The sequence below is a fragment of the Durio zibethinus genome, chromosome 4 (assembly GCF_047325235.1).
Source record: "Durio zibethinus cultivar Kanyao isolate XHJ-2024 chromosome 4, ASM4732523v1, whole genome shotgun sequence".
Taxonomy (NCBI): Eukaryota; Viridiplantae; Streptophyta; class Magnoliopsida; order Malvales; family Malvaceae; genus Durio; species Durio zibethinus.
In genome coordinates this window covers 6,357,512-6,381,573 of record NC_143165.1, presented here as the reverse complement: position 1 = coordinate 6,381,573, position 24,062 = coordinate 6,357,512, and the positions used below count along the sequence as shown (strand labels likewise).

General features: G+C 33.8%; 3 protein-coding genes and 1 pseudogene across 3 annotated transcripts; all 4 read left to right on the top strand.

Moving 5' to 3' along the window:
• The first annotated feature begins 853 nt into the window (after positions 1 to 853).
• Positions 854 to 5,723, top strand: LOC111287080 (protein OBERON 4-like). The gene is made up of 3 exons (XM_022877292.2): positions 854 to 1,069; positions 1,180 to 4,147; positions 4,929 to 5,723. Exons 2-3 carry the CDS (start codon positions 1,210 to 1,212, stop codon positions 5,489 to 5,491), a joined length of 3,501 nt encoding a protein of 1,166 aa, XP_022733027.2. The 5' UTR covers positions 854 to 1,069; positions 1,180 to 1,209; the 3' UTR covers positions 5,492 to 5,723.
• Positions 5,724 to 6,258: 535 nt separating this feature from the next.
• On the top strand, positions 6,259 to 9,564 carry LOC111287081 (cation/H(+) antiporter 2-like). The gene is made up of 4 exons (XM_022877293.2): positions 6,259 to 6,779; positions 6,859 to 7,845; positions 8,021 to 8,937; positions 9,011 to 9,564. The coding sequence occupies exons 1-4, from the start codon at positions 6,426 to 6,428 to the stop codon at positions 9,297 to 9,299; spliced, it is 2,547 nt and encodes an 848-aa protein (XP_022733028.1). The 5' UTR covers positions 6,259 to 6,425; the 3' UTR covers positions 9,300 to 9,564.
• Positions 9,565 to 10,692: 1,128 nt separating this feature from the next.
• On the top strand, positions 10,693 to 12,819 carry LOC111287665 (protein TEEBE). The gene is made up of 3 exons (XM_022878338.2): positions 10,693 to 11,269; positions 11,443 to 11,940; positions 12,079 to 12,819. Exons 1-3 carry the CDS (start codon positions 11,131 to 11,133, stop codon positions 12,597 to 12,599), a joined length of 1,158 nt encoding a protein of 385 aa, XP_022734073.1. The 5' UTR covers positions 10,693 to 11,130; the 3' UTR covers positions 12,600 to 12,819.
• A 6,839-nt stretch (positions 12,820 to 19,658) lies between these two features.
• LOC111288752 (cycloartenol-C-24-methyltransferase-like) lies at positions 19,659 to 23,799 on the top strand (annotated as a pseudogene).
• The last annotated feature ends 263 nt before the right edge of the window (positions 23,800 to 24,062 follow it).

Genomic DNA, 24,062 nt, shown 5'->3' with positions numbered 1-24,062 from the left:
CAAATTATTTGTTCGTCTGAGGACTTTTGTACTGTTTGTATTATGAAAACTTGAAAAAAAACTTCGATAAAGAGTACAAAAAATTGATTACTTGTTATACTCTCTATATCATCATCTGGTTGATGATCAAAAATATTTATGGGTGGTAAAATCAGGTTTGGATTAAAATTGATTGATTCATTTGGATTTTTAAAATAAAGATTTTTTTCTGATGAGAAAAATTCTAAACTTGATACTTTCTGTTTTTCAAAAGTATTTGAAAGATCTTCAAGACACCATCATTTTAAGATTAATAAGTCTGCGAGATTTACTAATCTAGATTTAATTTTTGAATCAAAGTTGTTTGGTTCAAAAATTTCAATAATATTAGAATCTGTCGGTTTGATAGAAGTATTAGTAGAATTGATAAATTCATAAATCATTGACTAGTTAATTAAAAGATCATGCGAAGTATATTCGAAATCAGAACTGCATATTTTGATTCGAAGATATAAATATTTTTTAATGTTTTTGTCAAAAAAAAAAAAAAATTTAGTTTAACTTTAAATAAAACTACTCCTACTGCTAAATTAGATTGGATTTCATCAGTTACAGCATTAGTAAAATTTTAAAAACGATGATCTATTAAAATAGTTATTATTAAAATATTTTTTATGAATAAAAATAATAGTTTAACGGTGATCAAAATCATTCTTATATGAATTTATTTGAACTTCGGATATCTAGAAAGAAAACGGTTTATTTTTCACTTTCCTTTCCCTCAAATTCTACGGGCAACAGGAGGGGTACATATGTAAATTCATTCTCTTGTTTGGGCACAAAGTCGAAATTTCTCCGCTGCTGTCCTCTCTTTGCATTTCAGAAGCTTCTATCTCTCAACAAAAATTAGGGCTTTTTATTAAACCGTTGGTTGAATTTGAATTGATTTTGGGCAAAATTTGAGGCATTTTGTGGCTTCGTTTTCTTTTTCTTTCCTTTTTGTTGCATCAGAGTATCTTTCCGACACTGAAAATTGGGAGCTTCGCTGGTATAGATGTAAATTCGACTTGAAGTTTGGGCAAATCTCCAGGTATTCAGATTCAAAGGCTCAAAGCTTTCCTTTTTCATTGATTATTATTTCTCTTCAAAAGATGCTAGCTTTATTCTGGGCTTAAAATTAGGGTTTCAATTTCATTTCAGGAAAAATTATCGCTTTGATATATAGAAAATATGAAGCGGTTGAGATCGAGCGAAGATCTCGATTCCTATGAGAAAAATGCGAGCAAAGAGTCGAATCAGAATCAAAATCGATCATCGTCTCATCGAAGCGGCAATAGCAGCAGCTTTTACTACAAGCCATCTTCAGCCTCCGATAGCAACGCCCGCGCCAAAAGCAATTTGATCTCATCTTCTTCGTTGCGTTATGATCGAGACCGATCCGTGGCTGATGAGGATAGCGGCAGGGAGAGGGAAAGAGAGAGGCTGGTTCGGAAGCGGTCAGAGCATGATTTCGAGAGCTTTGATAGGCGAAAATTAGGTTTTGATCGGTACAGAGAGAGTGGTAGCAGTAGTAGCCTCCATAGGTCGGAGAACTTCTGTGGGCCTCGCAGAGAGTTTCCAAAGGGGTTCCGATCAGAAAGGGATCGAACTCGGCGCGAAACTGGGAGTGCGAGCTCGTGGCGAAGGTTTGGAATTGATGAAAGTAGAGGAAGTAGTAAGGTGCAACTGAGGGATATTAGGGATATGAAATCACCAACGTGGTCGAGGGAGGCAAGGGAGAGGGAGGATATGAGGAGGAGAAGCTCCAAATCGAAGTCTAAGTCGAGGTCACCAACATTGTCAAGGGATTCAGGCAGTGAGCAGTCTAAGAGTGTTGGTGCTGGCGGTGATGGTGCTGGAGAGGTAAAGAAGAGTGAGGAAACACTGGTGGAGAGTGATACTAGTAGTGAGATGGAGGAAGGTGAATTTGATCCTGAACCTCAGGGTGGGCCTGAACCTCAGGGTGGGCCTGAACCTGAGTTGGCTACTGAAGCTGGGATCGAAAATGATGGGAAAGAGTGTAGTCAAGGAAAACTGGAGAATGATGGTGGTGAAATGAATTCGAATGAGAAGGTTGTGGAGGAGGTTGAGAAGGAGATTGGGAATGAGGGAAAAGTTAGGGGGAAGGAAGACGATGAGTTGCAAGATTGTGGAAAGAGCTTGAATGGTGGAGCTAGTGGTAGTGGGGAAAAGATGGATGATGTGGATGGTGATGGAGTTGGAAAGGAGGAAGAAGGTGAGAAGGTTGGTGGTGAATGTGAGGACGATAGTAGTAAAGATGCAGTTGTGCAGAAGTTATCCTGTTTGGAAGAGAATTGTAAGGAGGATAAAGGGATTGATCTTGAGATGCAGCTCGAGGAATGTGAGGCAGCAGAGTTTAACAAGGAAGTCACGGAGGAAAATGGTGAGCATAAAATAAATCTGGATGCGGTAGAGATAGGTTTGAATCAGAATGCCAAGGATAAAGGGAAAGGTGTTGCTGTTGAATCAAAAAGTGCAGTAGATTCTGCAGAAAATGGGTTATGGATTGACAGGGAAGCAAAAAATGCTGATGTTGATTTAGAAGGGCCGAGCACTAGGGGTTTTGAATTGTTCTCTTGCTCTCCTGTTAGGAGAGTGGAAAAGGCAGAGCAGTCAAGTGTTGATAAGCAGAAAGATGATAAATTGGCATTGGAATCACTTGATCTTTCTCTTAGTTTACCAAATGTGTTGTTGCCTATTGGTGCTCGAGATACAGATGCTGTTCCTGGCTCCCCTAGCCACGGGAGGAGTTTACAGTCCTTAACAAACACATTTTGTACCAACTCTGATAGGTTTACTGCATCTATGTCCTTTTCCGGTTCCCAGTCATTTTACCATAATCCAAGTTGTTCTTTGACTCAGAATTCCGTGGACAACTGTGAACAATCTGTTCACAGCCGCCTCATGTTTCAGGGAGTAGATCAACTTTCTCAAGGAGCATGGCAGTCTCAGAATGAGTCTAGGCATAAAGATGTTCCCATGTTTCAGAGAATTTTGATGAATGACAATGGCTCTTTTAGTCAGTCCCAAGCATCGCAGGGCATTGCAAATAATCAGGTGCAAGCACAAAATATTCGCACTTTAGAAGGAAGCTCAAAGATGCCCAATGGACTTGAGAGGCAGTTAAGTTTTCATAAACAGAATGATGTCAGGTCCCCATCACAGAGTGTTGGATCTCATGAAATTGGTTCAAATTACAGCTTTGAGAAGAAGCGAGCCATGAGAGAGAAGCATGGTGGTCGCTTATATAGGAGTAGTAGCCAGAAAGAGCAAGAACAACTTCTGATAGGTGGAGCTGATTTTGTTGAGACGATAATAAGCAGGATGGTTTCTGAGCCAATCCATGTTATGGCTAGGAAGTTTCATGAAATGACAGGACAATCAATTGCATGTCTAAAAGAGAGTATTCGGGAGATTATGTTAAGTGTGGATAAGCATGGACAGCTTCGTGCATCTCAGGATGCCCTAAGGAACCGGTCTGATTTAACCCTTGAAATGCTGCTAAAATCGCATCGGGCTCAACTGGAGATCTTGGTTGCCCTGACAACTGGTCTACCTGATTATCTTCAGGTAGACAACAGTATTTCATCTTCTGATTTGGCTGAGATCTTTCTGAACTTAAGATGCAGAAATCTTATGTGTCGGAGTCCTGTGCCTGTGGATGAATGTGATTGCAAGGTTTGCTCAAAGAAGAATGGTTTTTGCAGCTCTTGTATGTGTCTTGTATGTTCAAAATTTGACATGGCATCTAAAACTTGTAGTTGGGTTGGTTGCGATGTGTGTCTTCATTGGTGCCATGCTGATTGTGGATTAAGGGAATCTTATATTAGGAATGGACATAGTGCAGCTGAGATGCAGTTTCATTGTGTTGCCTGTGATCATCCTTCTGAGATGTTTGGCTTTGTAAAGGAGGTGTTTCAGAATTTTGCAAAGGAGTGGACGCTTGAAACTTTTTCCAAGGAACTTGAATATGTCAAGAGGATCTTTGCTGGCAGCAAAGATGTGAGAGGGAAACGGCTACATGAAATTGCAAACCAAATGCTTGTTAGATTGGCAAAAAAGTCTGACTTTCCTGAGGTTTATAGTCAGATAATGAGCTTCCTGGCTGGTAAGGTTTTTATTTTTTTTATCTTTTTATGAGCAATTAAGTTATTTTTCTTAGGATAATTATGAACTTGGTTAAAATGTTTATGCATTAATTTTCAAATTAGTTAAGTGTTTACTCTTTCCCCCTAACAAACCTATGCTTAATAACTCTTGAGAATTTTTGTAAACTTTTTCTAGATTATACGGGGTTGATTTGAATCTTTAATTGCATATATGGCTTTGCTATATGCTTTTCCAGATGTTAGTGGTTGATGGAAAGCTAATTGTCATCCTTGTGAAAACTTGTTTCTACAAAGTTGTGCTTTATTTTGTGTATGATATGCACAGTTGAGAGAACCTCTTTACCTAATGACTCTATTCTCCACTTCCCGAGTGCTGGTGCTGGTGGGGACAAATGGAATCTTCTTTTGATGTGTTATTTGTTTGCTCTTTTGCAACAGCCCCACTATTATGGTGACTCTAATTAACTGATTAGATATTAATATTATTTTGCATTGTGTTCAAGTGTATATTTGATGTGGTATGATCTTTCTTTCTTTGTGATTTTTATTTTTAAATAGCTCATATATTGTCAATTACTGCATTTAGTGGAAGAAAATTACCATGAATAGCAGCTTAACAAGTGTCCTTAGAGCTCTCATTAGCAAACTCTTATCTGTAGAACAGATAAAAATTATTTCGTTAGTCTTAAAACTCATTCTGATTACTGCACTGGAATTCAACTATTATGATATTTAAAGGTCATTTAAATAAACTGCTCAAATCCTCTGTTCTGATTGCAGACAGTGATTCTTCCAAGCCTGGCAACACAGTTTTATCTGGAAAAGAACAAGGCAAAGGAATCAACGGGACAGCTGGGCCTAGTCAGGATGCTACATGGCTCAAATCTGTTTATTCAGATAAAGCCCCTCAATTAGAAAGTTCATCTAGCCTGCTTCCTAGTTTCCATGTTGACCGAACTGACCGGCCTGACAAATGCCCTCTTGAGTCAGAGTTGCAGAGTGCTCAAAAGCATTCATTTTTTCCTGAACTGGAGAGCTTCATAAGAATCAAACAGGAGGAGGCCAAAATGTACCAAACGCGTGCTGATGCTGCAAGAAGAGAAGCTGATGGCCTGAAACGAATTGCAATCGCAAAGAATGAAAAGATTGAAGAAGAGTATATGAGTAGAATCACAAAATTACGCCTGGTCGAGGCTGAAGAACTGCGTAAACAAAAGTTTGAAGAATTCCAAGCTCTAGATAGAGCATGCAGGGAATACTACGTTATGAAGGCAAGAATGGAAGCAGATATTAAAGATCTTTTGTTGAAAATGGAGGCCACAAAACGAAACCTTGCCATGTGATTTGCTACTTGACCGGTTCTTCACTTTCACTTAGAACTGTTATTGTCTCAGGTTAATTTCAACTTAGTGAAGAAATTTGTGTTCTATAATGTTTATTTTTAGGTGTTTTGCAATTTAGATTCTGTACTTCCTTCTCCGATGCTAACCAGAATATGTACAGGGATGCAACATCTCTAAATATCTTAAACATCCTATTTACCAATGCTTATCTGAGAGAGAGGTTGTTTATCAAGTCTTTTGCTGCCTGAAGATCACAATGGTTTAATATTCATTTAAGCCCCGCTTGCTTTGCTTACAGGACAAACAGAGCCAAGCCATAGGATTTCATGAAACACTATAACTAGTTTTCAAGTCAGTTTCATGGTGTTGTGACTTGTGATTATACCAGAAATTTATGCAACAGCTGGCTGGTAGTAATAGAACACTTGATCGCTTACTGTGTGCTATCCAACAATTGTAAAATGGATGGTAGATTATAAAGAACTTCTAATGCCAAAATGTCTGAAGCCTAAACGCCATTGATGGAATATCAATTTATTCCAAGTAGATTTACCATATTTGTTGTTTGTTATTACTTATCATGCCAAGACAATATATGACCAATTTACTATATCAAAAACAGATCAAGGTGCGAATAAAAAAAAATCAATCAGAGCAAAATCGAATATTACGATTTTAAATTGATTTTCAGTTTTTTTTATTTTTTTCCTCATCTCTAATTATCATACCAAGAATAATGTATGACCAATTTACTATATCAAAAACAGATCAAGGTGCTAAACGAAGGTGTATATTTTAAATTTTCCTTTTCCAATGCAAGGGGGAAATAGAAAAAAGCATGCATGGGCCGAATTCAACCGAAAGGGTTCTGTTTATGAAGCATGCATCGAAGGGTTCTGTTTTGTTATAAAGGATAACAGGCCTCCGACTTTATATGACCACCAAATCTCCGGGAACAAAGGTCCTCCATCAGAAAGCAAAGGGTACAGAGAGAGAAAGGGGAGAGGGGGAGACTGAGGTTTCCAAGGAGAGGAAGGGGAAGAAAGAATCAGAGAGTTATGACAGTTCATCTTCATCAATTACCTCTGACGTATCTCTGCTTTTCAAGTTGCTTGATCAGCTTGTCATTCTTAAAACGATGGAGGCAACACAACAGTTAGTGTGTCAACCAGTGGACGCATTTAACCCCTTGATCACAACAAGCTTTCAGGTCTTCTGCATTCTTGTGATTTCTCATATTTTTCACCTTCTCTTGAAACCCTTGGGAGGACCTTTTGCACAACTTCTTGTAAGCATTCAATTCATATCTTTTCTTGCGCAGTTTTGCATAATTTTCTATGTTTGTTGAATGTCTTCTTCCGTATCAGGCTGGTGTTGTAGTAGGCCCGACATTGTTGTCCCGTATAAACAAAGTTAAAGATTTCTTCATTCAGGCTTCTTCCGCAAAGTACTACCAGTTTTTTTCATTCATTTGTCGAATGCTTTTTATGTTCTCCATTGGCTTGGAAACTGATATTCCTTATTTAAAGCGCAACATTCGGGCTCTAAGTATCGTTGCGGGAGGGGGATCGATCCTGGCCTGCATATTTGGTGGACCTCTCTTCTGGTTGCTTAGCATGGTATTCAGAGTCACTCATGAGCGCTTTGCATTTTACCTTCTGATCTTGACAGTCTTAGCGAATTCAGCCTCTCCTATAGTCATTCGGATGATTTCAGAATCCAAGTTTGACACTGCTGATTTAGGGCGATTTGCACTGTATTGTGCCTTGATCAATGAAATGTCTTGCATAGCAGTTTTTGGTGCGCTTAGATCATTCACCTCCTTTTCTAGATTTGGATGTGCAATCCTTGTTACTCTTGTTACTGTCGCTCTCATCATTTTGAACAAGTATCTATCATACTTTTTCAACAAAAGGAACCGGAAAAATAGATTCGTTTCAAACAGCGAAGTTTTTGTTATTTTATTTCTTCTTACAAGTCTCTCTTTGTTTGCGGAATCGATTGGCTACACAGCTATAGCCAGTTGTTTCCTGCTTGGCCTGATGTTCCCTCGGCAGGGCAAAACAGCTCGGACATTGTTGCACAAACTCACTTACGCTGTCAATACCTTCGTTCTTCCGGTCTACTTTGGCTACACAGGATTCCAATTTGATCTAAGCACTGTTTTTGATAAATTGACTCTTGCTCTCACTGTCCTCATAATCTTGGTTAGTGCTGGAACTAAAATTGTAGGCACCTTTGCAGCTTGTCATTACCTAAAAATCCCATGGAATGAGGCTCTGATCCTTTCTTTCTTACTCAACTTGAAAGGCAACTTCGACCTTTTACTCATTAATTCAGCCCCAACACCCGAAGTAAGTTTCTTCTGATGTATTCATTTGCATATTTACAAACTTATTATGCATATAGATGGCAACAATCAAGTTGCAATTGAGCCTTTCTTGCTGTTGACAAAACGAACAGAAGCACAAGTACTGCTTTCATCATTGCTGATTTTCTGTTCTGCATGATTGTTGTTAATTGTTGCAGATGGTCTGGGCTACAGATGTTCACAATTTGCTTTTGTCAGTGGTAGTGCTTAACACATTGATCACAGGGCCGGTAGTTGCTATTTTATTGAACACAGAAGAGTCTTGTGCTCATTATCCTACCACACTTGAAATACTCAATCCGGAGAGTGAGCTCCGAATGTTGGCTTGTGTATATATCCCACGCCATGTTTCAGGGCATGTTAGCCTTATCTCAGCATTAGGTGGCTGTCTAAGTGCACCCATCAAGCCATACCTGGTGCATCTGGTGGAGCTTCCAAAGAAAAGAAAAAGCAAATTGATGTACCATCAACTGAAAGATGGTGATCAATTCAGTGATGAAGAGGAGTATGGTGGAAATGATGTGCTAGAGATCAATGATGCTGTTGACTCCTTCACTTCAGAGACCAAAATTTTGATCCAACAAAGTAAACTTGTGTCATCTTTTCTAACCATAAACGAAGATCTCTGCAATGGTGCCGAGGATTTGCGTGTGTCTATCATATTCCTGCCGTTTCACAAGCACCAAAGAATTGATGGGAAAATGGAAAACAGCATGGAGGAGATTAGGTCTATAAACCAGAAGGTTATTCGCCATGCCCCATGTTCAGTAGGTATCTTTGTGGACCGAGGACAAACTGGGTTCCAACAACCGCATGGCTCACCATCTGTGCAAAACATAGCAACATTGTTCTTCGGTGGCCCTGATGATCGTGAGGCTTTAGCATGTAGCAAAAGAATTTTGATGCACAGTCAAATTAGTTTGACAGTCATCCGCTTCATACCAACAACTTCAAGCAGACACAATTCATGGATTAACGATTCATCCCACAAGGATGAGGAGGTAATCATGGCAATATCAAATATTGGGACCGAAAACGAGATAGACAATGCCTTCGTGGAGACCTTTTATAACAGGTACATTGCATTTCAATTTTGTATACTATTTTCTTCTGCAATTGGTTATGACAGAGAATGGTATTTTGGCTAGGTACGTGGCACATGACAAAGCTGGTTTCGTTGAGAAACATGTGAGAGATGGGCTGGAGACAGTAGCTGCTCTAAGAGAAATTTCGGACATGTATTCATTGTTCATAGTAGGTAAGGGACGGCGAGGGATTAGCCCCTTGACAACTGGAATGAGCGACTGGGAGGAGTGTCCAGAACTTGGTTTGGTTGGGGATCTGTTGGCATCTTCAGAAATGAACATCAATGGTTCCATCTTAGTCATCCAACGACATCAGCACTCGGAGACAGATAGAGGCCTCCTTGATGTCTAGTTAAGTTTCTGGAAATATAGTAGGCATATGCATACATCATATATGTAAAATCATTTGTAGGTTAGCTCCCCTTCTAAAGGTTCTGGTTTAGCTTAAATGCAGATGGTAGAGCTGCTAGTTAGGTCTAAAAACAAGTTCAATTCCCTTCACAAATGATCATCAAAGGCACTAACGAAGATATCAGAATGATAATTTTTTTTTTCATTAATGGCCCTGGAAGTAGTAGGTGACTGGATTAATCATTCTGGGAAGCAATATTTAGTTGAAAGACTTGCCATGTTTTTGCCTAAAAATTTTTAATCATTCTGGATTAAAAGTTTCTTACTATATAAATTTGAAAAACACAAACAAGAAAGGAAAAGGTGATTGAAACGTTGAAAGGAGAAATTAGGAAGTTTCACATGTGGTATAAGTCAAAAGTTTTGGCCCACTAAATCCTATTTCTTCTTTTAATGTGATGATCACATTCACTTGGGTCCTACAGCACATGCAATGCACCTTCAGTATCCTCAAACTGTCTGTAATCAATTTGTTTGAATTGATTACACCAATTAAAAACTTAAAATTTATTCTTCCCATTAATTTGAAACATTTGACAATAAAAATAAACATAATGAGCAAAAAATTAATTTGCTTAATAACCAAAACGAATTATCATGAATTACTTTAGAAGGCAATTCAATCAACCATTTGAGTATGATAAATTCTTCATTATGATATAGCTTATCTGTGAAAGTGTTGCCAAAGAACATTCAGAGAAGGTGAGGTGAAACATGTGGACTCAGAGTCACATGAAAAAGGACCCTATGACAATATTTTTTATGTTGTTGGGAGAAATGGGGCCATCAACCTGTCGAAGACAGGCACTTGGGACTTGGCTATGAATTCTAATCTCAAATTTTTGTAAGATTTTCCGACATTTGCACATGGGGTTCATGGTATATATTGGACCACTTTGATTGTACATGTTAATCCCCTGCACCTCTCTATCTATTGAATAACATAGGCGTAAGATCCTCAGCACAATATTCCAAACAATAATTCTGAAGTTGTTATGTAGGGGGGAATCGTTGATAAGTTCAAATTCAAATTTGAATCCTCAAATCTCTAGAAAAGTTCTAACTTTATATTACTAGTTAAAGAATTTCTGTGTTTGTCTTAAACTGAAGCTCTAATAAAGCTGCAGGAAAGTCAGTTTTCCCTGTAATAACTAGTGACAAAACCAATAATTTTATCGCTCGAGAGAGAAACAGAATCTGACAGATCTCGCATAAGCTCTTGATCTCAGCTAAAGCTGATACTAGCCCCCTGTTAAATGTTAATACATTTTTTTTAGTTATAAAAGGAGGACAGAACCCTAATACAACTAAGAAAAAAAAATTGATTCGAAATCGGATTTTTAATGTTTTCAGAGCACCTTTAATCCTTAAGCTAGAGGCTAAGGGACAAATGTTAATACATTTCGAAATGTAGCTGTACCGACAGTTTCTTATTTACTAACTTACACTTTCAAAAACAAGTAATAGGATCTGAATCTGATCATTTAAAATGAACGGTCATTCCCATGAATTATGGAGAAAAAGTCGGTCTGAATTTAGTTGAGACAAGTAGACAAACCCCATTTGTAGATGCTTCTGTAAGCAGCAGTATGGTTCTTTAATTGACGTGATTTATGCTAAAGATCCCTATCTTCTTTTCTCTTTCTGTCCCATTTCTCACTATACATTTAAGCACTTGAAACTTCATTTCTCTTCCCAAAAAACCCGCTTCACCTTCACATCTCTTCTGTCCTTTACTTCTTCTCTGGTTTCTCTTCATTTTCTTTGTTAAAATGACAATGGCTACTTCATTCTATCTTCTTTTTACCCTGCTGATCTCTGGGTGTGCTTTGGGTCCTAAACCTTTTGTTTCAGCAAAAAGAGGTGTTAGACCTTTTGGTTCAGCAAAAATCGCTACTAAACCTTTTGAAGGTACAAATTATACCACCATATATGTTCTAATGCAGTTTATGAGTTAAGTGTTTTAGCTCCACCGCTTAGCATTTTTGTTTTTCTTTTGATTTTAACATGTTTTCTTTGGGAATTTTGGATCGTTTCCATGGCTGATCTGTAACTTATGCTGGTGCTTGCATTTCTGGCTTCAGGATACCTTGAAAATGGCAACTTTGAGGAAAAGCCAAAACCAACAGACATAAAGAAAACTGTACTTCTAGGAGAACATGCTCTTCCCAAATGGATTATCAAAGGGCTGGTCGAGTACATCACTGGTGGGCCGCAGCCCGGTGGCATGTTTTATGCTGTTGCTCACGGTGTCCATGCTGTAAAGCTTGGGAATGAGGCCTCAATTTCTCAAACAATACCAGTAAAACCAGGCACCCTTTATGCACTAACATTTGGTGCATCAAGAACTTGTGCACAAGACGAGGTGTTGAGAGTTTCAGTGCCTACTCAGTCAGGGGACCTCCCTCTGCAGACCTTGTACAGTAGCTATGGTGGTGATGTTTATGCCTGGGGTTTTATAGCCAAATCCAAGTATGTTACAGTAACATTCCACAACCCAGGCATTCAAGAGGATCCTACCTGCGGTCCCCTGTTGGATGCTGTTGCTATTAAGGAGCTTGTCCGTCCACTTCCTACCAGAGGTAATGACCAAAACCAAATTCTTATGCTGATTTTTCTAGATTTGCGTGGAAATTCTTGGTTAAATTTTGAAGGGTGAAAGGGAAATGTCAGGAGAAGATTATTTCTACTGCTAAAATACTTTACTTTGAACATTGCAGATAACCTGGTGAAGAACAAGGGCTTTGAAGAGGGTCCTCACCGCCTAGTCAACTCTACAAATGGTGTCTTGCTCCCTCCTCGACAGGAGGATTTCACATCTCCACTCCCAGGCTGGATAATCGAATCACTTAAAGCTGTGAAGTTCATTGATTCAAAGCACTTCAATGTCCCAGTTGGGAATGCTGCAGTTGAGCTTGTTGCAGGGAGAGAAAGTGCCATTGCCCAGATTCTCAGGACTGTCCCCAATCAATTATATAACCTCACATTCATCATTGGAGATGCTCGTAATGGTTGCCATGGAAAAATGATGGTGGAAGCATTTGCTGCCAAAGATACCGTCAAAGTTCCCTTCACATCTCGAGGAAAGGGTGAATTCAAGACTGCAACCTTGAAGTTCAAAGCAGTTACAGCCAGGACTAGGATTACATTCTTCAGCTCTTACTACCACACAAGGATTGATGACTTCGGATCTCTTTGCGGCCCTGTTCTGGATGAAGTTCATGTTTCCCCTCTTGCTTAGATGCCAAGTTTTGCCAGCACTACAGCATTTAATCTTAAGTAAACGATTTTGCAACGGTTATTGGGTTTCATATTTGTATATTTGAGGCACCCTTTAAGCTGTCTAAGCCTTGTGGAGATTGAAAACCATTTTATGTTTAAAAAGCCTTTCTAATGCACCTATGCATTATGAACATGGCTTTTCTAATAGCTAAGAGCAGCCATTAAGGTTGTCCTTCTCATAGCAGCTCATGACTTTGATGAGAAGATGCAATAATTAATAGATTCATAAGGATTTACTTTCACAAGCATGTCCAGCAGATGACTTAACCTCAGCTAGAAATCAAAAACATTTTGTAACTTAAGACTACATAGAGATCCACAGCAGGTGAGATCAAAACATCAAACAGAATTCTTCATTCAACATAAAAATTGAGTTTCAATGTCACCAAATCATCAGCTAAATATGATTCCATAAATATTAGTATATGTTATTATTGCACAATGTGCATGTTCAACTTTATTCCAATCACTATCTTGCACGATAGATATGATTGTCTCACGGGCCAAGACTCAACATTTAGGCCCGTGTGATTCTAGGATCCGGGTATGCATTCATCCGACATCCCATATCAATCTACCTGTTAGGATTCACAGGTTTGTGAGGTATTATTCACCTTTCTCCCTTTGGAATTACGGTTTTGTTCTATAAAAAACGTTTTATAAAAAGAAGACAGTGTAAACCCTTATATCTTAAGATCAACTCTAATGCTCAATCGATGTGAGATTCTTGACTTCACTTCAGGACAGTGACAATTGCATCCTCTTCCTGCACCATGTAAAAGAAGAATAGACAACAACGATATTCTTAGTGGCAGCTGCCATAAGCCTGAGTCCCAAGAAACAGTTTTTATCATCTGTTACTGCCATCACTATCATCCAAAGTACCCACATGACATTTTTCCAATAAGAATTCATCGTTTACCCAAGCATGACTCTTTAAAGACAAGGAAACAGCAGCATATGCTTTCACCAAGAAACTTGGAGTATTTGTTCCAGGCACCATAGAAAAGCATGATAACGCCCTAATATAGCTACTAGAACAAATGATGCCACCGTGACTAATAGTGTTCTTCAAACACAGCATTCTATGCTTAACTAGAGCCTGCAAGCTAACACGTTGAAATTTAAGGGGACAAGATGTTCAATCAGAAGAACCCTCAACAACAAGAAATTTCTTAAATCTCTTCTGCAACTCACCATCAACAAGCATCATCATTATATAAATTATCAAGGACATAATCCCAATGAATTAGAATGAAGGCTAGTTGAGTTGCACAATGATATAACCAAAATCAACAGTGACTTCAATTAATTGGTTTTTTATTCTCTTAGCACCATTTGGAGCTTATCTTCATGCGTTTGAGCAAGCTTAAGCCAACTATATCCCTTCTCAAAAGGTACCTTTTTCCGAGGTGCAAGCTTTCTCCGAGAAATTTTTTGTTTTTCTGCATTAACTCTTGCCTCAAGCACCAACATATAGACATGATAATTTTACATACGATACGATGATATAATAAAAAAACGATATAAAAAATTATATATAAATTTAATATAATCATATTTTATATTTTAATCATGTCGACATAATTAAGACACGATATTATTCATGTCATATTGGTGTCAAACAATAATGACAAGTTTAAGATATAATACTATTCATAACATAAAAAATTTAAAATTTATTTTAATTTATTTAAAAAATAAATTAATAATCGCATTTATCATTTTATTTTGGTATTTAAACAGATTATAAATATTTAATTTTCAAAAAATATTTTTAAATATTAATTTAAATAATTTTTTTATTTAAATAAATAGATTAATCGTATCTAATCATATTATTAGTAAATAATTATGTTAATCGTGTCATATTATACTATTTGAGTAATTAATCGTATATAATCATGTTAATCGTATTGTGTCATATTGTATTAATTATGTATAAATTAATTTTTAATGTATTAATTGTATCATGTTACATGTAATATGTATAATAAATATATCTTATTTATTTAATGTTACACCCCGAGATCAAGACGCAACACGATCATATTATATTGAAATAAACTCCAAAGTAATACGAAACCTTTTTTTCTTAGTCATTATAAAATTTTTCAATAAACTGATATAGTCTGTCAAGTAAAATCAATATCTTTAATCTAACTAATAATACATCTTTATATATCCAAATACAAACCATATAAAAATATAAAATCGTTTCATAAGATCTCACTAGCCAATATTGTCTTTGACAATTAAGTAATCTTTTTTATTTGATCTTTTAGTTTTTTACAAAACTAAGTAAACTTATTACTTACTCATTTGTAAAAAAAAAAAAAAAAAAGAATGAGCAAACCACAGCTCAGCAAGTATAGATTCATACACCTTATCGGATTAAGTATCATTTTTATACATATCATATAGATCATTCAAAATATTTATCAAATTATAATGTCAAAACATTTTAAAAATTATCATTATGTCAAACATTTCATAGATCATAAATCAATATCAAAATATATTACCAAATCATGGTTCAATTTGTAAAAATCATCGTAAATCACCATCATAAATCATAATTATTATTTGTTTATCGTTAGTTACGATTATTGCTATAACCCGTGACATTGGTCGTATCGACAATTTCATCTTTATAATTATTGCTAACTATTATAACCTGCTAGTCAGGACCTTACACTAATTACTATAACTTATTAGCAGGGCCATATGATCATGTCTATGCTAACTATTATAACCTATTAGCTAAGGTCGTAAAATTAGTTCTGGTGTTGATGATCTCACTTTCTAGGAATATAAAAACGTAGCTATCATAAAATCATTTTTTAAACATAAATCATTTTCTCATTTCATTAATAAGCATAATCCATTATTTATATAGAGAAACATAAAATAATCATATGCTTGATCTTATTTTCATACATCGAAAATAATGAAATAAAATATTCATTCATTTAGAAACATACATATATACATAAATTCAAAAACAAGCAAAGTGTGTGAAATCTTACTTTACTTTTTTTTATTCCACAACTTACATTTTTTTATTCCACCATTAGTTTTTCCCTCAAAATAATTAACAACCTATTCAAGATCATTTCAACATAACGGTAATTAATCAACCCATTTTTGAAATCAATTATACAAAAAATAATTAAGTTAAACAAAAATTAACTCAAGTAACTCATACTAACAGCTTACACTAAAATGATTATATCTCAATATATCCAACTCAAAATTAAAATATTTTTGATGCGTTAAAAACTCGACTTGATAAGCTTTCTAACCATATATGGCCCATTTCGTGAGTCCTTGTAGATTAATTATAATAATTTTTTAAATCCATGTCAGATACTGCTGCCAAACAACCTATATACTTTTTAATAAAAATTATGTAGTTATTCATAGGAAACTCCAAATTCAATTCTGCTTATTTCGTTGGAAAATAAACTCAATAAGATTTTCAAACATATATGGCATAATCTGTAATTCCTTGTATAAAAATTAAGACAATTTTCGTAATTCAACCCTGATACTGTTGCCTTACAACCTGCATATCTTTAAGTAAAAATTAGACAACTCTTCATAGAAAACTCAAATGCAACTTTTTTTTATTTTATTAAAAAGTAGATTCAACATGCTTTCCAACGATATATAATAATCATAGCAATAATCTATCCATTAATACAAAATTCTATTTTAATTCATTATTGTAGATCATAATATCTCATCCAAAAATATAATTTCTCATTCAATCTTTAAAAACTTAAATCATTACTTTCAGTTTTTAAACTTTATTCAATAATCATCAATAAATCTTAAAAACATAAAATAAACAAAATCTAATAATTTATCTAAATAAATCATGAAGATTAATAAAAGATTTCATAATTTTTCTTAATTTTTCTCTCAAAACTTCAACTCTAAATAATAACGATTAACATGATATTTTTTTCTTAAATAAAAAGAAGTCATATACTCACGTTTAATGGATTAACTTGATTATAGTCTTTGATTTTAAATCTCTAACTTGATTTTTTATGCTCTTTACTCTAAAAAAGATGAGAAAGAAGAACTCTAATTTTTTTTGTTTCATGATAACTAGATTTTTTTTCATTTAATACCTTAGTTTTTTTTTATTTAATTAATTTTTTAATAAATTGATAAACTTTAATATTAATCTAACGTAATTATCATTTAGATTGAAGTATTACATTTAAATTATTTATGTCATTCGAATATTAATATCTTATTTATATCAAAATTATTTATCTTATATTCAAAATCATGTGTGATACAAAACATAATATAGTGGCCCAAATTATCATATTTACCTATATTTCTAGATGGCACTCGTCTCGATGGTTCACCGTAACATTGAAAGTCGAATAACCAACAGGCAACAATAGCCTTATTTGCCAAGGTGGCATTATTTGGCTGTTCATCTTTCCACAGAAAACCACCATTTTTACTACTGTCAATGCTGCTTGAGAATTCGTTTTATCGGTTGCTAAGCTAATTTATGAACGTAAATTGTACATAAATATTTGTAAATTATTTAGATTTAATTTAAATAAAATTTGAAATCAGTTCATTCATTATTGTGTTCGATTTTAATAATTTAATTTATCAAATAAAATGAATTCAAATATTTTAATATTTAATTTTAATAATTTATGAGTTAAATTGAAATTTTAAATTTTAATAAATTTTAATTATTTTAATTAAAAATTATAATTTTATTTATATATATCAATTCGAATTCGAAAATATAATTAAATTTAAAATTAAATATAAAAATTAAGCTCATTTTGTATTAAATAAATTTAATCAAATAAATTTAAATAATTTAATTTTTATTTTAAGTTAAATTTAAATTTTAAAAAAATTTTAAACAATAAATTTCAAATCAATTTTAAATTCAAAATTTTTATTATATTTAATTCGATTTGATTGAATTACACCTATACCTCAATCTGAATCAAAAACCATAAATTTGAGATAATTATTACGATAATTATGAATGAAAATCAACCAGCATTCAAGTTTATTTCAATAATAATAATAATAATAATACAGCTTATTCTTGATATGTTACGTCAATGCACCAACAAAAAAAGCAGGAGTTTAAACTTATGAAAAGTGCAGAAATTTAGCTTGCCGGACAAAAGGTCAAAAAATCTTTGTCATTGTCTGACAGTCTCTCCCCTCCGTTTCCATAAGATGAGATCGGAGTTGGCAAAGGCGCAGATCTCCAAAAGCTGTCCATTGTACTCTTTTTCTTTCTAGTTTTAGATAGATTATAAACCAAATTAAATATGAACCGTATTATTGTTATTTATTTTATTTATTTTTAAAAGCGTATGAGTTTGGTTCATGTTTTGTAAATAATTTATTCTATGAGTTTATACTCAATTTATTTAAATGATAAAATATTTATATTCAATTCATATTTGTTTAATTGAATTAGATGAATTTATTCGTAAAAATTAAATGAATATATTTATCAACTTATATAATCAAATGTGTTTATGAATAATAAATAAATTATAATTAAATAAATTTGAAATAAATATAAATGAATCTAAATAAATATAAATAAATTTTAAAATAAAATTAAAATAAAATATAAAAATATAATTTTATTATATTATTATTATAAATAATTAATGAATAAATTTTAAATAAATTTTAAATAAATTTATTTACGAATATAAACGAATTTAACAAAATTTTATTTATTTTCAATTCATTTAATAAAAAAATATAAAAATATTATTTAAAATCATTCATTAAATTTAATAAATAAACATAAATCAATAAAAATAAAAGATATTCATAAAGAATTCATAAAAAACTATGCATATTTCCCTTTTAGTTTTAGACTTCCCTTCTGTCTTCTTCAACAAAACGCACATTCATCATTATGGGTATAAAAGATACATTAATATTCGTAAATTATTTGGGTTTAATTTGAATAAAACTTAAATTTGTTTGAGTTATTATCGAGTTGAGTTTGAATTCGAGTAATTTAACTTATCAATCGAGTCAAGTTTGAATATTTTTATATCAACTTCATTATTAAATGTTGGTTAGAATTGGCCTAATTAATTGCATTTATATAAATTAGTTTGGGGTTGGTTTAATTAATTGTATTTATATAGGTTAGCTCGAGGTTAGAGACATTAGTTTCAAACATATAGTGATGATAATTTGAATCAAATAAGATTTGATTTAATGTTTTTAAGTATTATATAGTATTATAAATTTTTAAAATTTAATCTAAATTCGAATCGATTTTTGATATAATCTGATTCAAATCGAATCAAATTTTATCGATTTCATATATAATTTTTGAAATTTAATTTTTTTTATTTTTTGTATATTATTTAAATATGAAACTTTAATATATTTAAATAAATTTTTATATAAATTTTTAATTTTATCTATAAAAATTTTAAAAATATATAAATTAATAAAAATATATAATTCGATTTGATTTTTTTTTAATTTTTGACTCAAATTTTAATTCAAACTTAACATAAATATTTAATATTCGAATTTAATCTAAATCAAATAAAAAAATTCAAATTGAATTGAACACTATAATTTTAAATTAATTTTTAATTTTTTAATTTTTTTCTCCCTTGTAGAAGCACATAACATAACATAAAAAGCTAAACTTCGATTTCATGCAACATAAATTTTTACAACTACCATCCAAATGATGGTGACACTGTCTGTTCCTAGGTATGTTTGTACTTCAACACTATGGGGATTTTTGTATAAACATAATTTTGCTATTTCCACTTAACGTTTCCACTTAGGCTATCTAAACCAACATGAACATCCCTCTCTTTTTTGTCTGGCTCGTCTTAAATCTGAAATCTTTTTGTAGAATAACAGTTGGTGTGTTTCAACTTTTCAACTAGTAGTCACTGGCTGGTAGTCACTGGCTCTTTCTTCTGTTTCACAATTTTTTTTTCTCACTTTTCATCTCTGCATCCGCTGTTACCTGAATTTTGTTTTTCTTCAACTGCTTTCATTTGTTAAGAATCCTTTGCTGCGGGTGGTGGCGACAATGTCGAAGACTGGTGCATTGGATCTGGCCTCGGGTCTCGGTGGCAAGATTGACAAAACTGATGTCCTTTCTGCTGTTGAAAAGTATTCATCTTCTTTTTTGTTTAATTTCATAAGATTCATCAGTTTCTTGGTAATGCTGAAACAATAAGAATGTGACTTTTGGGTGTTTCTTTCACTTACAAGTGGCTTTATCGCTTATTATTTTGGCTATATTATTAAGGAATTAAATATAACTGTTTGTAACATGGACTGGATGATGACTGCTACCTGTCCATGAATGTTTTATTATTTGTTTCTTTTATCATGGAGCATGCTGGTGGATCAGATCACAAATGGATTCTTTGGGAAGTTGACTCTTGGGCCGTCCTTTTTCCCTCAAATCAATTCAATAAAAATGTTACTGCATATCCTTGAATTTTATGCATTATCGCCTAAAGTTCTGTGTCTTGACACTCGAAAGTTTTGCAACTGTTATCGAACTGTCATACAAGATTATCTGAATGATTCAGGTATGAGCAATATCATGTCTTTTATGGAGGTGAGGAGCAAGAGAGAAAAGCCAACTACAGTGACATGGTAAGAAGACCTCTATTTTTACCAATCTTGCACTCGTTGATCTTTCCAACCTGCTGCTTGATTCCTTACTTTTGATCATTTGCAACTTTTGCTATTAGTTATGGCTTATGTACAAGCTTTTGCTATTATTTACAATCCAAAAAATTTAGTTGAAAGTTTTCACCGGGCTATAAGATGGCCTGGTACCAGCCATTTTGTCTTGTTCTCTTGAATACATTATTCTCGCCTACAGCTTTACTGAACTGATAAGGTTAAATTAGGACTTGATTGCACTTGCAAACGTTCATATGTTGTATTGAATTCAGGTTAATAAATACTATGATCTGGTTACCAGCTTTTATGAGTATGGATGGGGGGAATCTTTCCATTTTGCAGCCAGGTATCCATTTATTCTCTTCTGTCTTGTGTGTGCAAGCAAGATGCTACAGTTGCCATTTCAAGTTACTGCTGATCATATCATATAAAATTTGCTTTTGCAGATGGAACGGGGAGTCTTTTCGAGAGAGCATAAAGCGGCGTGAACATTTTCTTGCTTTACAACTTGGCTTAAAGCCTGGACAAAAGGTTCTTCCACTTCTGAAGAGTGTTGAAGAAATTGCAATTTTGGGTTTGTTGTTTTCTGTTTCGTTTGAATTTTTAATTTTTTTGACTTAAGCTTTTTATTTTTGTATCAGGTCTTGGATGTTGGATGTGGAATTGGTGGACCACTAAGAGAAATTGCTCGATTCAGGTAAATAGCAATTTGTTTTCCGTTGAGCCTGTACTTTTTGTTAATTCTTTTGGCTGAATGAAGAAATATATATTAATATAAATCCAAATGGTGGGATGAAGTGTTGCAATTTGTCTTGTCGGCTAACTTCTTATGGTGCTTAATGGCCATGGTTGAACCATGGCCATGTATCATTGGATGGTATGGTATTTGCAGCAATGAATTTTGTGTATAAAATCATGATAGTTAATCTTCTTATAAAATAAAATTCTTGAAGGAATACTCTAAATTATGTTTGTCTGGTGATTTGCAGCAGCTCCACATCAGTTACAGGGTTGAACAACAATGAATATCAAATATCAAGAGGGAAGGTGCATATTTCTTCATTCTTAGATTCATATATTTATGCATGTGCAGCATAGAGTATTGTTCTCTTGCTGTTCTTTTCTTTGTTTCTTTTAACAACCTCGGCTTTGTGAGTAAATTTATTGATCTTTGGAATTAATTATTCTTCACTTTGGTTCAATAAAAAATGTATCTTTCTGATTAATATCATCCCAATATTTTAAGAACAATTTTTCTCAAGTTCTCCTTTTAAATAGTGATGGATCCTAATTATATATAGTTGGACTGCCCTCTCTCTCTCTCTCTATATATATATATATATATATGTATATATACATATATGTATAGATACATATATATATAAATATTATACTTGAGGTTGTCAAGATCTGAACTTTGGTCACTAAAACTAAACAATCTAGCATTCTACCAATAGACCACACAGCTGTTGGCGCCCTATTGTTGTTTGTTTGCTTCATTTTCTGTCCAGTTTTTGGTTCAACCACTGTAAAAGTTCTTTTATTAAAACCTGACTATTTTCAGGAATTAAACCGCATTGCTGGAGTGGACAAGACCTGCGATTTGTGAGGGTTGGTAGCCTTCTATTGTTGTTGAATTCAAGTTTGTTTTGAATTTTTCAACACCATCATGGAAGAAAGTGTTATAAGATGCAGAAAAGTGGTCTACAATGACTGATGTTTTTATTGTCGTTTAATGTAGGCCGACTTTATGAAGATGCCATTTCCTGACAACAGTTTTGATGCAGTTTATGCAATCGAAGCTACTTGCCATGCACCTGATGCTGTATGTCAACTTAAAATTTCCCACTCTCAATCATGATCATTTCATCTCAAATAGAATGCATTAAGAAGTTTCTATCATGTATTGATTTGTTATAGTTTGATTGCTTTCATGTTACACCAATTTATATAAATTTGACTGTTATTTCTGATGTGTCTAGCATGAATGCTACGAGGAGATTTACAGAGTATTAAAGCCTGGTCAGTGTTTCTCTGCGTATGAGTGGTGCATGACTGATTCTTTTGATCCACATAACCAGGAACATCAGAAAATAAAGGTGGGCACCTAAAGAGCATAAAATAATGCTGCTTGATTTGTTTTTCTATCCATGAGTTCATCTTACATCAAAGTTTCATTTGTACAGGCGGAAATTGAGATTGGTGACGGTCTTTCAGACATTAGATTGACTAGACAGTGCCTGGAAGTTCTAAAACAGGCTGGTTTTGAGGTGAATTCTTACTTTTCCCTCCTCCCTTTCGTTTTAATTGGATGTGACATATGAGCAGTTTATAGTTAAGCATTTTCATTTTGCCTTCTAGGTCATATGGGAGAAAGATCTTGCTGCTGACTTCCATATCCCTTGGTAATTGCATTTATGTAACGGCTATCGGACGCTTCATCACTAGAAATAAGGTAAAAGCTTCCAAACACCCCTCCATTCCATTGATACTTTCTATGAAAAAAAAATGATGTTTTTGGCGATGTGGATCCTTAATTTTTTTTGGGAGTGTCTACTTTGTTAAAATGATATTATCTCACATTTAATAAATATTTAATTTTTTATAATATTATATTTAAGTTAGATTATTTACAATCAATTGATTTTAAATTAAATGTCTTACAAAAAATTATATATTTATTAGATATAAGATAACATCACTTTAATACATTTATAATATATATAAATTGTCACACTTATAATTATATATATATAAATTGTCTACAAATTATTAGAGGAAAATTTTGGAGATGTTTAAGGGAAGGTTTTCATTCAAATTTTCTTATTTTTTAATTTTTGAGGTGTCCATGAACACCCTAATCCAAAGCATAGATCTGCCCATGGTTCTTGGATGAGATGGTCATATTAAGTGCGTAAGGGGTTTTAACAGTAATTTCCCTCCTTTGTAGGTCAAGGTTCTTGAATTTGTGCGATTAGCCCCAAAGGAAAGTCAAAGGGTTCAAAATTTTCTGGAGAAGGCTGCAGAAGGGTTGTTTGAAGGTGGCAAGTGAATTAGAAGTCTCTTCTGCATCTTTACCCCTAAGTTTGTGAATCACATAGTTTGAATGGAAATGCTTATAGAAACCTTTCATAGAATAATAGAAATTCGACACAATCTCCACTTTCTATCGATCAACTATTAACATGCTGACATAATCTATATTGTTGGATTTCAGAGAAGAGATTTTTACGCTTATGTATTTCTTCTTGGCCCAAAAACCACATTGAGGGAGCCAGTAATGGAATGGTGAACGATCGAATTAGCCTGCTGCTTGCTTTAATTATGGAAAATTTCCTGGGAAGGTTGACATGTAGAATGTATATTTTTAAAGGGGTAGACCATGTTTGGTGACCTATGAGTCTGTGTTAGACTTTTATGAGTTTGATATATTGTAATCTTTCTGCTCAATTTGGAATGCTTCTCTTTTGAGTTCTCTAATGAGCATATTTTCCTTCACCATAGATTACATTTCATTGTAATGTTTTGTGGCAATTAGGAAGCTTGTCATTTGCTTAAAGGTTCATCAGTCGGTTAGATGAACCAGGCATAGCAAAGCTTGCTATAAAAACGATCATGAATATTATCAAAGCATTAAGTTGTCATACCAAATGTCAATCAGGCTAGCCAAATACTGTGTCAATCTTGCCTCCGTAGCCTGTGGGTTGCACGG